We start from the raw sequence: 17,178 nt of genomic DNA, 5'->3' as shown, positions 1-17,178 counted from the left end.
TCCTCCGTTTTGCTTGGTTGCTTGTTTATTTTCTATTTGAAGGCTTAGAGTAATATCGTTTTTGTTACCTCTCATTTCGTGTCAAAGCGTTTCATTGAATTTGTAAAACCCATTTTTTATTAAATATATAAATAATATTACATGGGCCTTTAAATAATTTTTTTTATTAAAATTATTTGAAATGTAAAATATTTACGTAATTAACTAAAGATTATAAAATAGAAATCTTAAATAAATAAATAATAAAAAGAAAGACAAAGATGAAAATAAAATAGAATTGTTTTCTTTTAATTATTGGACAAAAAATGTAAGATATTACGTCAGGAATGGTAAATGTCAGAAACTTGAGGGGACCGAATGTCATCTTTTTCAAAGATGAGGGACCTGTTTTGCCAAAAGTACATAACTGTTTGAGAAAACGACCCATCAGCCTAAAACTCGGGATTTGTCCGATTTCTTCAACTAATAAGCCAAAACTCTTGGCATATAAATTGTAGAGCTCTGGCTTAGGAACGTTTTGGTTCAAATAGCTCGAAAAATCGTTGAGTTTTCAGAGAGAAATATGAGTTTGAAGTTCGGAATCGAAAATCTCGGTTTTTCACCGATTGTGGGTGAGATTCTTAACCAAATCTCTTGATTTTTATGTCTATGACTTCGTTTTTAAGTACTCTATCAAACCCCAGTAGSCTCATGTCTCATATTTGTGTTTTCGTTGTTCGATTTTTATGTTTTTAAGTTGTTAAATTTTAGTTTTAAAATCAAACTTTAAATGAGTAAATGAGACTCATTTCTTGACGAAAATTCGTGTTCTTTATGTCAAAATGTTGGTAAAAATATTACCAAAAGTTTGGCACAAAAAGAATGAAGAAAAATGGTCAAGAAACGAGCAATTTTGAAGCTCGAAAACGAGCAGCCATGGCTGCTGTTTTGGGCTGTGGGCCGACTTGTTGTTGCTGTCTTGGGCTGGGTCACGGACCGGGTCGACAAGACCCAAGACCCGCATCTGGTTACCCTCTTTTAAAAATGGAAATGAAGACGATGTGGGCGGGATTCGAACCCGCGATCACAACCTCAATGTTCCAAGCGTTAACCAGTAAACTACATACATGATCTGTTGTTTTATTTGCGTTCATATATATAATATGCAGAATACATCTGAGTTTCACTTTTACACCTGTAGTTTTAGGAATTTACTTTGACTTCATTTTAATTATTTATCTCGTTAAATACCAAAATGACCTTATAAATGGAAAATCGGTATTTTAGCGATACTTTACGTAATTGCTTTATAAATTACCGAAATGACCCTATGTCTTGGGGATTGGTCTATGAGCTTCATTTTTATATTATTATTTTTATAAAATTACCAAAACAACCCTATATTTGGAAATCAGTATTTTAGCAATATTTTACGTATTTGCTTTATAAATTACCGAAGTGACCCAATGTCTTGGGAATTGGTATCTAAGTGTTATTTTCAGTCTAATCCTTATGAAAATTACCAAAATGACCCTACAATATGGAAATCGGTATTTTAGCAATACTTTACGTATTTGCTTTATAAAATTACCGAGATAACTCTATGTCTTGGGATTGGTATCTAAGTTCTATTTTGAATAAAATCCTTATAGAAATTACCAAAATGACCCTACAATATGGAAATTGGTATTTTAGCGATACTTTACGTATTTGCCTTGTAAATTACCGAAATAACCTTATGTATTGGGAATTGGTATCTATGTCTTATTTTATTTATTATCCTCGTGAAATTACCAAAATAACCTCACAATTAGGGAATCGGTATTTTAACAATACTTTGAGTATTGCTTAATAAAATTACCAAAATACCCCTATGCTTTGGGATTGGACTTTTAAGCACAGTTTTAATATTCGACTTATGAAATATACCAAGAATGCTCTAAATTAGGGAATTTGTAAAGCTATACCTTGGGTATTCGGCTTCTTAAGATTTACCGAAATGCCCCTAGACTTGGAAAATTGGTATTCTCACAYTATTTCGAGTATTAATTATGTTGAACTTTAAAGTTATGGAACGACCGTTATTTATATGTGTGTGACATGTTGTCACCTTTATTTACTTGCAAATCTTAAACGAGACGTTTTGACCACACAACATTATTTACGTTGCGAACTATTTAGTTTAGTTATTTTGGTAGAATATTTATTATTCAAGAAAATGTGAAGTATATTGCTTATTTTATAAAATGAACGAGCAACAATTAATATTGAACGACGTCACATTATTAATATATTTTAAGAAAATATTGGAGTGAAACATGAGATATGATGTTATCGGGGGTTGATCAATAAAAGGAAAAGTCATGTTAAGATTGTTAAGGAATGGTAATCAATTTAACTACGATTATTTAAGATGCTTAGGAATGGTATAAATTATCATGTAGGTTGCTGTTTTTGAGAGAAAGACCTATCGAACGTTAACGATTCAAGGTGAGTACATTATGCGATTTTTATGGGATATATACATGATCATTTCAAAAGTATTTTATCCATGATATTTGCATGATGTGTTTATATGCATATGATGATAACTTGATTATTTAATGTGCATAATATTTAAGTATATGCATGATATGAAATATAATGTGGATGAGAAAGATTATGATGACTTGATATTATCAATATGATATTCAAGTATGTGTATAATGTGATAAATGACGATGATGCATAGGTGATTTATGTTGTCACTTGCATGAGATGTATGTTGCATGTCACGATGAGATTTGCATTAATGAGTGAGTATTGCAAATAAATGATATGCAACTAGTATGATTCGGCAAGATTCGTCCACCGTACGGGGTGGGTTGGACATGAAATGAGGGCTTGCAATTCCGAGGTCTTGGAGTCCTCGTCCATAGAATACGCCACATACGCAAAAAAAAGTGACGAGCCGAGGCCTCACTTGCAAGATAATAATTAAAATACGCTAAAACACTGTTTTGTGTGTGCATGTGAGCATGAAACCATATTGTATTCACTAAGCTTTTTGTTTATACTATACATGTATATATCTCAGGTGTCATTTGTCAGTAGACGAGTGAATGAAGAAAGACGGGACTATGTTTTTGAATCATGCTTGATTAGATATTTTAATTAGCATTGATTATTTTAAAGTATTTTACGCTTCCGCAATTATGTAACGAATTATGTTAAACATATTATGTGTGTTTGAAATTTTAAGTTCGTATTTTTGTTCATGACATAAGTTATTAAGAATGACGTCACGGCATTCGAAAGAAAAAAAAATCGGGGCGTGACATAATTGTTGTTTTTTTGTTTCATTTTGTTCTGTTTTCAGTACAAAAATAACCGGCCTATTGAGCTTGTTTAAGGGTTTTTTGCAAAAATAAAGTAACATTCAAAACCTTTTGCAAAAATATGATAGTTTGTAAATGGTTTTGTAAACACTAGAAGGGTGCTCGCGCAATGCCGCAAGATACATCTTCATTTTAATGTTTCGTTTTATTTTTCGTCTATGTTGATCTGATACAGTTTATGTGATTTTGAGAAAGATAATGTTTTTACTTTTTAAATAAAAATAAATTGAGATTTTTTGATGTAAAATATAAGATTGTACAATCATATTAACTGAATAATACAAAAATATTATTATACACAAAAAAAAACCCTTTTATTTTTCAAACATTGTCTTATTGCATCCTTTATTTTTGTATTTTTGTATTACAAATCACAACTTTATAATGTCTAAAGTTATGAAGTACAAATAAGTTGATAAAATGAAACATCAAAGTAAAATGCGATATTGATAGGGGATTCTCTTGACCCCTGGCCTCCATCTTTCGCCATAGTCTGTACTTCCTCAGAAACTCAAGTTTGTCGAAATCAATGGGGATGTAGATTCCAAACCACTCAATAAACCTTGAAACTAACCCTCTCCCTCCTCTTCTTCTATCCAAACAGGTATCTTTGTGTATGTTCCAAAACCCACATCACAGATCAGTGGGTAAGCACCATACCACAACCTCAGCAAACTTCTTGCTTTTTCTTCTTCGACTGGTTTACCTAAATGTTTGGGCTCGAATGCTTATTTTTTTATTTTAAGATTTGAATTAGGGTCTTGATGTATGTTTTCTATCATATGTTTGGACTAGCAGGTGGTTTTGATTTTGGGTTTTTTCGTTGTGGTGTGTGGTGACCGGAGAAAAGTTTGGTCGAAGAAGATGATATAGATGACGATGGTTTGGGGAAGGAAGAGAGACAGGGTATGGGAGTTAATATATATATATATATATATATATATATATATAATTCTTTTAAGCGAGAAAATAAGGGAAAATATGGTAATGGACCAAAATACCCATCACTTAACTGACAGGAGTTAACATCTGTTAGTGGCAAAGATCAAATTGTTACAAAAATGCAAATTCTAGAGCCTATTCTGGAATAAACAATTTTTGAAGGACCAAATCCAAGAGAAATTTAAAACCAAAGGGACCAAATTCATAATTTACCATTTTTCTATTTATGCTATGGTTCAGTAGAAATAAATTGTATGGTTAATAAGCCATAACACATACCTTCGCTTATGCTTGACGCCACCATCCATTTTCAACCATGTCAATGGCATCATCAAACACCAAGGAAAGGGTTCTGATTTGCATTGGGGACATCCATGGATACATAACCAAGCTCCAAAACCTCTGGTCCAACCTTCAAACCCTAATTCCACCCTCTGATTTCCAGTCTGCCCGCATCATCTTCCTCGGCGATTACTGTGATCGCGGCCCTGATACTCGCAAAGTATTAGATTTCCTAATCGAACTCCCCTCAAAATACCCAAACCAATCCCATGTCTTCCTCGCCGGAAACCATGACTTCGCCTTTGCGGCGTTTGTAGGATCCATCCCTCCGCCGCCAGATGGATCGGCGTTTTCTGCTACGTGGGATGAGTTTAAGCCGAGCGAGGAGAGAGAAGGGTGGTACAAAGACGATGGGTATGAGAACATGCATTTGCAAGGGAGGAGGTGGGCTGGGAAGATAACTGTCAAGTTTAATGCTGCTAAAGGTACAGAGTACAAGGGTTCCATTTATGATGCTGGCACCACTTTTGAATCTTATGGGGTTCCTCATGGCTCTCCTGGTATGTATCATGAAATCCTTCACCTTTTCCATTAATGGGTTCTTTCGTATAGGAGTTATTGAAGTACTGTAGCTTTGGATTTGAAGTTGGGGCTCATTTTCTTGTATTACTCAACTTCCATTCTTCTGGAATAAAAGTCTCATTTGGGGGATTCATCTGATTTGGTGCAAAGATTTGAAATTGAGAACTCCCACTTGTTAGGGAAACAATCCTTTCACTGGATTGTATGTTCAGATTATTCTGATCCAGTTTCTGTTGCTTAATTGATCTGTTTCAAACTAAAATGCCATCTTGTTGCCAAATTGGGTCTGAATAATTTCATCTTACTTGTGGCACATTGTCTTATTCGATAGCGACCCTTTGCTGATTCAGGATGATAGTTGTTGTATGCATCAAGATTGGATGAATGCTTATCAGTTTTGAAGATTAGAATCTCACATATTCACATCCAAAAGTCAAAATGTGTTTAATATGTTGCAAGTATGCAAAGTTTGTGATCAATTCTAGATTGGTTTGTACAGATTTGATGAAAGCAGTTCCTGATGAACACAAGAAGTTTCTTGCTGATTTGGTGTGGATCCATGAAGAGGTTAGATTTTGATTTTCTCTTATCAGGAATATAATTTTGTTCTTCTTGGTGTGCTTGCATTTTAGCTCATAATAATTTTATTTAGGATAATGTGTGCATAGAAACAGACACAGGACTTGTATCGTGTAAGTTGATTGCGGTTCATGGTGGTTTGGAGAGAGGGAAAGATGTCGAAGAGCAGATTAAATATCTGAAGGCAAAGGACACCAGGATCCCAAAGGTGGAGCCTCTTAGCGGTAGAAAGAGCGTATGGGACATCCCCGAGGTGATCTCTCACTCCATCTCTTACAATTTCGTTTCACAAAACCTTTTTACAAGCCGGAGAGTCTTCAGAGAAACAGTCTCTAGTCTTTAGGGTGGAGGCAAGGTCTGCCTACATCATACGCTCCCCGCCCCTACTTTATTGGGGTTCGTTTGGTTTAGTTTACTTGTTGAGAAAACCCAATAAATTGTAAAGCTCCAAGCCCAAAGTAGCAAGCTGTAGGGGTGGCAAAAACTGACCCAACCCGCTAATCCAACCCGAACCCAACCCAAAATTAGCCAATGGGTTGAGATTTTCAACCCATTTAAATAAATGGGTCAACTCGCCTAACCCATTTAAATAAATGGGTTGGGTTAGGTTAAATTTTTCGACCTGTTTTCAACCCATTTAAAATATTATATAATTTTATTTTATTCTTAATATTATATCTAGTATTCTAATTTTTAATTTTGTTTTATTCTTAATTAAAAATCCTACCGTCGTGAGATGAAACTCCAAATTTCAATAGCCTCCATTACTCTTAATCATCATGAAACCCTAAGAAAACCCTTTAGTCCAGTATCGCCTTCAAAGTCCAATCCAACTTATTTTGAACAATATATTTGTTGTGATGGTGTTTTATTCAAACTTTGAACAATTTGTTTGTATTTGTGGTTGGCTTTTATTCAAAAAAATTAAATAGTCTAGTCTTTTTTTTATTTAAAGTTTTAAAATTAAATGGGTCAATTTTAGGTTCAACCCATTTATTTAACAGGTTGGGTTAAAAAAATCGTAAACAGGTCAACCCGTTGTCAACTCATTTAGGTAACAGGTTGAGTTGGGTTGAAAAATCTCAACCCATTTAGGTAATGGGTTGGGTTGAGATTTTCAACCTGTTTAATAAATTGGTTGAACCCGAACTCAACCCAACCTGACCCATTGTCACCCCTAGCAAGATGGCCCAATAATCTTCAATGATACAACCATGGTGGTTATTGGTATTTGAGCTTATTAGGAGCTTACAAATCTAATTTTCTATTCATGTGGGAAGGAGTTACACTGTATTTTGTTGGTAGGAACTGAGCAAAAGCCCGACGATCGTGGTAAGTGGTCACCATGGAAAGCTTCATGTGGACGGGCTTAGACTGATTATCGATGAAGGCGGTGGGCTTGAACAAAATCCGGTGGCTGCAATTGTGCTTCCTTCAAAGATTATTGTCCGCGACACCGATAAGTTGGGAGAATGACTGCTTGTATGAGGTATATCGCGTTACTTGTTGAAATTATAGTTTTAGAATATAAAACGAGCATGTATTTCATGCACTTTTTACTAGCGGGGCTATTTACATAAACAATCACTCTACTCTACTCTACTCTTTAGGGTAAAGGTCACGTTTGCGTACGTTTTACCTCCCAGACCCTACGTGAGAATATTGTGCTCATTTGGTTTGTTTCGGTCAGGGACGGACCCAGAAAATTTTTCATACGGTGGCACCATATAATTAATATAATATAATATATATCTAAAAATAATTACAAAAAATATGGTTTTTATTGTACCGATAAACAACTCCTAAACTTTTACCCGACTCGTCTTCATCTTTTGAAAATGGTCAATATATACCCAAAAATAATTACAAAAAGTATGTTGAGAAACAACTCCTAAATTTGTCCTCGGCGTGTCTTCATCTTTTGGAGACGATCGATGACATCTTCGTTTTTGACATTACAAAGGGCTTCATTTTCTATGGCGCAAATGAGAGCAGAATTCAAAAAATCATCACCAATTCGATTACGTAAATTTGTCTTGACAAGCTTTATCGCCAAAAAACATCTTTCAACCGTAGCAGTTGCAACAGGCAAAACCAGTGTTAGTACCGATAGACTAAAGGATGATAAAGATGCTTTCTTGTTGCCATCATTAATCTGGTGAGGTCGGCAATACCGTTTAAGTTTGCAAATCTGACATCATTATAAATAGAATGATAGTAGACATCAAGTTCGTGCTCAAGAATGATCCTTTCCTTGTCATCAAAATCTCGAGGATACATCTGACTCAATTTCAATATGCTTGATTTGTTAAACTGAGAAAACGAATTGCGTGGATTCAAAGTTGCCATATTTTGAAGCAAGTCGGTGCTTATCTCACCAAAACGATCACCAAACTTTCGGATCTGCATATCCAAAACAGTGTTGAATATATCATAGTTATAATAATGTTGATTGGTAATGTTCATCATTTTCCTTGAATTTCTTGTATTAACATAAGCTTCAGCCATATCTAACTTCACGATCTTATGTTTATCACAAAAAGAGTAGCATTTCTCCAAAACTTGATCAAACCCATTTTCCCTCAACATTTGTAATTGACCTTTGGTTGTACCTATCAAATCAATAGCTTCCAAGATGTCTTCATCTTTCCTTTGAAGAGCTTGAGACAATGAATTTGTTAATCCTAAGATCGTTGATATCAAGTGCATATAAAACACAAATTCAAATGTCTTTAAGTATGATAAAAGACCTCTTGCTTGAAGCCGACTAGCTCCATTATCACCATCATCTTCAACATATTTAAGCACCTGTATAACCTCTGGAAACAAAGCAATCAAACTCACGATTGTTTTAAGATGAGAATTCCATCGTGTATCTCCAGCTCGGACAAGGGAAATCTCTTGGTTTAACCCCTTACCAGTCTCAATTTCATTATTTCCAATTTCTTCTTGAATTCTCTCTTTGTGACTTTCTCGTATCATATCTTTTCGTTTGCAAGAAGAGTTTACAACAGTAACAACCAACGCAATCAAATAAAAGAAGTCCTTAATACCTTCGTGTTTTTTTGCAACCGCCACAACCACTAACTGAAGTTGATAGGCAAAACAATGTATATAAAAATGTCGAGTCATTATCACTCAAGATCAAAGCTTTCAACCCACTGAACTTACCACTCATGTTGCTAGCACCATCATAACCTTGTCCTCTTACCTATTTTAAAGATAAATTAAGCTATTTAGCCAAATATTCAATGATATAATTAAGACTTAAAACAAATAAATTATTAAAAAACCTTTTTACCTTTGTGAAACTCAATCCATGTTTTGCAAATAAAGCATCCAATGCAGATTTAAGACTTATAGCAGATGTATCCATGACATGAACAATGCCGACAAATCTTTCTTGAACAATGCCGACTTTATCAACAAACCTCAAAACCACGGCCATTTGTTCTTTTCTAGAGACATCACTAGACTCATTCACCAACAAAGCAAATACATCATCACCAATTTCCCCAATAACGCCTTTCAACACCTCTTCTCCAAAGCAAGTAACAAGATAGTTTTGAATCTTTGGAGATGTCAATTGATTGTTCTTCGGTGCATTTTGTAATATAACCTTTTCAATCTCCCCATTTGTTCTTCCGATTAACTTTAATGTCCCCAAGAAAAGCCCTTTGTACATAGACTTTTCCGACTCATCGTTGCCACGAAATGGTAAAGCATTCTCCAACAAATATCTACAAACTTCAACGGAAGCATTCAATTGCATGTGGTACTCGGTCTTCATGAGTTCTGTTTGTTTACGAAGGGCAACAGCAATTGATTGGTTTTGGTTAACCAAATCTTCACATTTTTTAAGTGCTTTATGGTGAAAATTATTAACCTCACCCTCATGAAGCGTAAGTCTATCTTTTTTACTCCAACTATTAAATCATTCCGCCACAAATGCATCTATCCCATGATTCCCACCTTGATCTCTGAACAAGTAACAAGGCAAACAATATTCTCTATCTACTTTTACACTGTATTCCAACCACTGAAATTGATCAAACCAAGAAACAACAAACCGTCTTCCTTTAGTCCCTATAACTTTGGTTGGAAAGATGTGACCTCGTGGTTGACAAAGACCCCTTACCAAGTATTTCCGTCTAATTTCGTCTCTTTGATTTGGGTTATAAGTCATAATTTTGGGTCTTTCGGATGGATCCCAAGGAAGATCGTTAACATCAATCACATTGTTGGATGCTTCATTACCGGTTGATGATGAAGCTTTTCATTTCAAATATTTTTCCATAATGAATGAGTTATGTAAATCTAAGTAATGAAAACAATAATAAGTAATCACTAATCAGTAATGAGTAATGTAAATAAGTAAATCTAATCAACATATGAAACCTAAACATAGTAAACAAAATATTTGTATAACATAAACAATTAATCAAGTAAAATAGTAAATAATTAACTAAACAGCAAACAAAAAAGAATGATCAATTTGTATAACCTAAACAATTAATCAAGTAAAATAGTAAATAATCAACTAAACAGTAAACAAAAAAGAATGATCAATTTGTATAACCTAAACAATTAATCAAGTAACATTTGTATAACCTAAACAATTAATCAAGTGAAATAGTAAATAATCAACTAAAAAGTAAACAGAAAAGAATGATCAATCAAATAAGTGATTGAGATTTGAGTCTGAGTCAGTACCGATGGCGAGCGAGTTGAGTTCCAATTTCAAAATCGAATCGATTCTCTTTTCTCGTGGTCCCTGGTCCGGTCAGTGGTCCCCCGCCTGGTTGTGGTTGTAGCTGTCGGCTTGTCGCACACAATGTCGCTCTCTCACGCCTCAAGCTCTCACTCGCTCACTCGACACTCGCTCTCGGCTCACGCACGGTCGCTATAAGTCTGTAACAAGGTCACAGATTTGGGGCATTAGTTAATGCCTTAATGGACCATTAGATTTAGGGCTTTAGTTAATGGACTATTAGATTTGGGGTTGGGGCTTTAGTTAATGGACCATTAGATTTAGGGCTTTAGTTAATGGACCATTAGATTTTATTTGGGCTTATTTTTGCAGTTTATTTGGGCTTTAGTTGCACTCTTAGAATTTTAGGAAAAATACGGTAGTACTTTCCGAAAGTATACGGTAGCACCGTTAATAAACCTAAAAAATTTACCCTTCAGAGGCAAAATAATACGGTGGCACGTGCCACCCATGGCGACACTACAGGTCCGCCCCTGGTTTCGGTTTACCTATAAGTCACCGTTTTGAGTCTTTGAGGACCATCAAAGATTTTTATCGATTGTTTGAGTCATTGTAATTTGTCAAATAGTTAGTTACTGGGTTATGTGCTTACTCGTAAAATTTAACATTATCATTTACTTACCGGATAAGATTTTGGTCCACCAAGACTTTATCGTATGCAACAATTTACCCAGTAAGCGCTAACCGTGGTAAGAGTCATCGTCCTCACTTACTGGGTAAGACTCTCGGTCCTTGTCTTCGCTCTTCCCTGATGAGATTCTTGATCTTTGTCATATTCATCTGTTAAGGTAATGAGATTTGGAAGTGCTTACTTGGGTAAGTGTTTGGAAAACGGCCCCTAACAGTTAAAATTGTTCAAAACTCCTAATAATCATCGATAAACATTTTACGGTTCATTATTGGCATCATCGGCTTTGAGCAATTTCGTTCGTTTTTTATATTTTATAGGCTCTGGGTGAGATGTAAAAAAGGGTTCTTGATATGGATGATTTTTTTTTAATGTAATGTTTTTATCATAGAAATAACATTGAATTCATTAAATACTAATAATTCATATAAAATCGTTTTTCCTGAGTATTTGTAGACATGAAATCAATCAATAATTAATTCTAAATTAATATTATTTTTACTTAGCATCGTTAATCAGTTTCACCGTCAAAAACATATGATATACCTTTAATACATATAGATTGACATCATTTTAAGTCACAATGTTGACTATTCAAAAGAACATTATATGTAGATCATATCAATATAAAGCAGTTGGCCTCCCTCTCAGCCACCACAACATGACACGTACAAAAACCTGACTAAATCTAACCAACATGAAATAATCCAACCTAATGTAACTTGATCGAGCCGTAAAATCTTTAAACTTATGTATTGGGTTAGAATTGGATTAGGGTCATTGGAACCAAATCCAACCTAATGAACCTGATGTCTTTTATAGTAGATTTGAATATTGATTGTTAAGTCTCTAATTAATATATGTATATTAGATTTTAGACCAACTCGTAATTAACTCTATTCATAATTCTATCACAATTTCGTCGTAATTTTACTTTCTTATTTGCATGAACCTTCAACTTTTTGTAAGTTTTACTTTATTTGTATATTCTCGTTTTGATTTTACTTTGTTTAAACACAATAACTTAGCTAGATTGTAAAAATGATGTACCAAAGTTTTAAATCGACCAACCAAACCCAACCCAATTTATATGATTTGGTTTGGATTGGGTTGGTTGTACATTTATTTGGGTTGGATTTAGATTTTTCAATCAGCAAACATTAGGTTGGATTGTTCAAATGTTTTTAACCCCACCAAGCCAACTCATGTACAGCCTTAACTACTTGAAGCCTCTCCTCCCTTATCTCCTCCTCCCTACACTATCGATCGCAATTGTAACTCTTTCATCACTAAGGGACTGTTTACCAAGTGTTTACTTGGGTAAGTGTTTACCAAGTCACATTACCTTACCGGATGAATATGACAAGAACCAAGAATCTTACCTGGTAAGAGCGAAGGTAAGAACCGAGAGTCTTACCCGGTAAGTGATGGTGACAACTCTTATCACCGTTAGCGCTTACCGGGTAAGTTGTTACATACGATGGCGTTTTGTAGATTAAAATCTTTTTTTTTTTTTTTTTTTTGTAAGGGTGTCCGGGCCAAAGCCCGACTAATCCCCGACAAATTTGGAGGCTAAACATGGCCCCACTTAAATGTCGCCAACACTCCCCTCCCAGGGCTTGAACTCGGGTTCATGACTATGTCATGCCCAAGCTTTTACCACTAGGCTGGAAGGTCTTTGACAATAGATTAAAATCTTACCTGATAAGTACGCAATAACATTGAATTTTATCGTTAAGCGCTTACCGAGTAAGTGTTTAGGTAAACATCCTCTAAATCTCACTGCCGCCATGACTAGAAATTTGCACCCCTCTCTCTCATGCATACACAAATTAGGGGTGTTCATCAAAACCTTCCATACCAAACATACAGCTTATATAACTTTTTTGATGTGATCTGTAATTTGCATTTTTTATCAAATCGCACTTTGAGGTTTGCATTTCTATTAAATGGCCCTTTGAGGTTTGCATTTTAATCAAACTACAATTTACGGTATAATTTGCGGTTTTGAGTCTTCAAACTTCAGTTCAAACCACAGTAGCGTATTTTGTATATATTGTTAAATATAAATTATGTATACATATTATTACATAATCATTTATCAAATGAAAAATAGTTTATACATTATTGATCACTTGTTAATTTTTCAATTTTTTTTTTAAGTTTTACATTATAAATTCGTTATTTGAATTATTTTCTTTTATTCTTTTATCAAGTATCATGATGAATTTATTTTGAAGTTAACATTTTTAATGTAATTACTGAACTCCTTAATTTATATTATATTATTTTTAATTTACATATTTCATACGAATTGAAACTTTTTATTGTATGGTACGTTTGGACCTAAACCACACCCATACACAAGACAACCACCATCGTAGCCATTACATGATCAATAGCCACAACACAACTATTTGGAATGGTATGTTTGATTTGTAAAATTTGGAATGGAATTGGATTTCATTATTTATAAAAATAATTAAATTACATTTTTATTAATCGATTATCACAAAACAAATGTTTTTAACATTTTTTAAAACCATAGTTCATACAATTCTTAGAAATCCCCAACACCTCCTAAGGATTGTTTGAAAGATTTCAATTAAATTCTTGGATTTCAAATCCTGACAATCCAAGAAACCAAACATGGGATTGGAATGAATTTAAAATCCAACTTCATTCCATTCCTACAAACCAAACGGGATGTAAGATTTGCAAAAATGGGTATAAAAAACAGCGATGAAAAATGTTATGATTCGAAATTCAGGGGGTAATTATGTCTTAAATAAATAGATTTGGTGGGCTGACAGATGTCAGCATCTTACCTAGATACGGACAGCTGTAAGCATCTTTTGTAGTGGGTTGTTATTTTTGTTATTATCTTTCCCTTATATTCAGTATTGTACGAGTTGGAAGATATGAAATAGATTTACCTTCTTCCTCATCTTTTATGTTCTCTGTAATCTCAATATCTCTCCTTGCTCTAAATTCTCGTGGATCATTCATTTCCTGACCCACCTGATTTGGAGTTGCAATCAACCGTTGGAGGACCAACCTTGATTGAGTTTTTAGGTGTATCATTGGTATCAGAGCAGTCGGTTCTGAAAGAATCCAACTATTGCGATCACACGAAGTATGGGTAAAGCTGCGAATCAAGGACAGGGGACGATCAATTCCGCCGAAGCGTCATCAAATATTGATCCACCCCCATCATCGCAAGGACGTGGAAGTGCTGCTGAATTGGAAACGATGATCAAAACATTTATAGAGGATTATGGTGCTCGAATCGAAAATAATAATCAGCAACAGATTATGCGGGTGGCGGAGAATACTCGAGCAATTTCAGAAATCAGTGATCTCCTTTCGGGTTTGTCCCTACAGATCAATCAACTCGTGGTGGACCGGTTGAAGAAGGGTGATTCTGATAGTTTGATGGTTAATGGCAGTAAACCACCTGTGCAACAGACGGAGTTGAAATCAGTGTCTTCAAGTCCTCAAGTAAAATTGGGGGAAATGATTGGCAGCCCACATCAATACTCATCACGGTTGACGAAAATCGAATTTCCACGCTTCGGAGGGGAAGAATTGAAGTCATGGCTATATAAGGTGAATCAATTTTTTCAGTTGGATCAAGTAAGTGATGGTACAAGGGTTCCTCTAGCATCAATTCATTTGGAAGGTAGAGCATTACAATGGCATCAAGGGTACATGAAGGGTCGCAACCATATCAATCCTTCATGGGATCAATACGTCACTGATATCACAGGGAGATTTGGGGAAACATTCGATGATCCGATGGCGGAACTCATGGAATTGAAGCAAACTACATCTGTTAAGGACTACCATGATGAGTTTGATAGTATCATCAGCAGGTTACAACTCTCCCCTGAATATACCTTAAGTTGTTTCATTACTGGGCTGAAGGACGAACTGCGGAATTTAGTAAGGATGTTTAATCCTTTTACTATTGCACAAGCATATTCATTAGCCAAGATCCAGGAACTCAATTTGAGTAAAACTAGCAACAAGCCAACTTCCAGATTCAACAACACTTCTTCCCTGATTTCAACTAAACCTGGTATTTTACCCGTACCTCTGAAAAACATCAATATACCTCTTAAACCCGTTAATATGTCTCCTAAACCCATGGCAGCTCCCTTCAAACCAAATCATAATCGTAGAACCTTGTCACCGGCTGAGTTTGAAGAGAGGAGATCAAAGGGCCTTTGTTTTTTTTGCGATGAGAAGTATGAGTATGGTCATCGATGCAAGGGCAAACGACCCCAATTGTACCACATGGAATGGGAGGAATTGGATGAGGATGTTAATGATGAACATGAAGTCGATAACGAGTTTTCGCAAATTTCGGTTAATGCTATGGCGGGTATCACAGATTACCAGACAATGAGGGTAACGGGACACTATGGAAAAAAAGCTTTGCAGATGCTGTTAGATACGGGCAGCACACATAATTTTATGGATGTTGCGGTTGCAAAGAAATTGGGGTGTAAGTTGGTCTCTAAGCCGTCCATGCTGGTTAGAGTTGCTGATGGGGGAAGGGTTGTATGCGACACCATGATTGAAGGTTTTCAATGGAAGATGCAATCGATATCCTTCACAGCTGATCTTTACTTATTACCGTTGGGAGGGTGCGACGTTGTTTTGGGCGTCCARTGGTTTACATCGTTGGGGAAGGTTAATTTTGATTTTGTAAACCATACTATTGAGTTTTCTGTCAAGGGAACTAAGGTGACTCTAAGGGGAGCAACGGGAAAAAAAGTGAAAACCGTAAGTAACCAAACAATGAACAAGGTATTACATCAAAGTGGACAGCTGTCCATGATGCAACTTCTGGCAACTCAGGGGGATCTGCTCGATTTCCAAATTAAGACCAGCAGCTCTAATGATTCTCCTCATCCTGAATTAGTGAAGTTGTTGCAAGGGTATTATGACCTGTTCCGGGAACCCTCAGGGTTACCACCTTTCCGAGAAGGATTTGATCATGTTATTCCCTTAAAAGATGGTTCAAATCCGGTAAACATCAGACCCTACCGTTACTCTATGTTGCAAAAAGACGTYATTGAACAATTGACTCAGGAACTGGTGGATCAAGGAGTGGTCAGATCCAGTAACAGCCCGTTTGCGGCTCCTRTTGTGCTGGTTAAAAAGAAGGATGGAAGCTGGAGGATGTGTGTGGATTACAGAGCTTTAAACAAGATGACTATTCCCGACAGGTTTYCTATTCCATTGATTGAGGAACTTATGGATGAACTACATGGTACCCAATGGTTTTCTAAAATTGATCTGCGTGCTGGATATCACCAAATCAGAGTTGCCACCCAAGATGTTCACAAAACAGCATTTAAAACACATTGTGGACACTTTGAATTTTTGGTTATGCCCTTTGGGTTAACCAATGCTCCCTCTACCTTCCAAAGTTTAATGAATCGGGTATTTCAACCTTATTTAAGGAAGTTTGTACTTGTGTTCTTCGACGASATCTTGGTTTACAGCCCAAGTTGGACGACCCATTTGCATCATTTAAAGGTGGTGTTGGACACTATGAGGCAAAATTCATTACTAGCTAAACGCAGCAAGTGTGTTTTTGGGGTGCCGCAGATCGAATATTTGGGTCATATTCTCTCAAGTCAAGGAGTGGCAACTGATCCGACTAAGATCACAACTATCGTTAATTGGCCGGTGCCGGTCAATGTCAAGCAGCTAAGAGGGTTTCTGGAACTCACTGGTTACTATCGGAGGTTTGTCAAAGGGTACGGAGAGATTGCAAAACCCTTGACGAGACTGTTACAAAAAGATTCWTTTGGTTGGGATAGCGAGGCAGACAAGGCATTCTTAAAATTGAAGCAAGTGATGACTGAACCTCCTGTTTTGGCACTGCCTAATTTCAGCGAGCCATTTGTCATAGAAACCGATGCTTCTAATCATGGAATAGGAGCAGTTTTGATGCAGCGGGGACACCCAATCGCTTTCATCAGCAAGGCGTTATCTCCCAGACATGTCAACCTATCTACATA

At 35.8% G+C, this 17,178-nt stretch overlaps 2 protein-coding genes across 2 annotated transcripts; one reads left to right on the top strand and one right to left on the bottom strand.

Annotated features, from left to right (window-relative positions):
- The first annotated feature begins 4,557 nt into the window (after positions 1–4,557).
- On the top strand, positions 4,558–7,372 carry LOC112518243. Its single transcript, XM_025125871.1, has 4 exons — positions 4,558–5,140; positions 5,662–5,729; positions 5,815–5,994; positions 7,047–7,372. Exons 1-4 carry the CDS (start codon positions 4,615–4,617, stop codon positions 7,215–7,217), a joined length of 945 nt encoding a protein of 314 aa, XP_024981639.1. The 5' UTR covers positions 4,558–4,614; the 3' UTR covers positions 7,218–7,372.
- A 469-nt stretch (positions 7,373–7,841) lies between these two features.
- On the bottom strand, positions 7,842–14,224 carry LOC112506261 (zinc finger MYM-type protein 1-like). Its single transcript, XM_025110276.1, has 4 exons — positions 14,077–14,224; positions 9,043–9,587; positions 8,913–8,952; positions 7,842–8,824 (listed from the first exon to the last, which is right to left on the bottom strand). Exons 1-4 carry the CDS (start codon positions 14,222–14,224, stop codon positions 7,842–7,844), a joined length of 1,716 nt encoding a protein of 571 aa, XP_024966044.1.
- Positions 14,225–17,178: the final 2,954 nt, after the last annotated feature.

The sequence above is a fragment of the Cynara cardunculus genome (genome assembly GCF_001531365.2).
Source record: "Cynara cardunculus var. scolymus isolate 2C chromosome LG 1, CcrdV1, whole genome shotgun sequence".
Taxonomy (NCBI): Eukaryota; Viridiplantae; Streptophyta; class Magnoliopsida; order Asterales; family Asteraceae; genus Cynara; species Cynara cardunculus.
The sequence above is the reverse complement of the archived record's forward strand: the minus strand, read 5'-3'. Positions and strand labels throughout refer to the sequence as shown.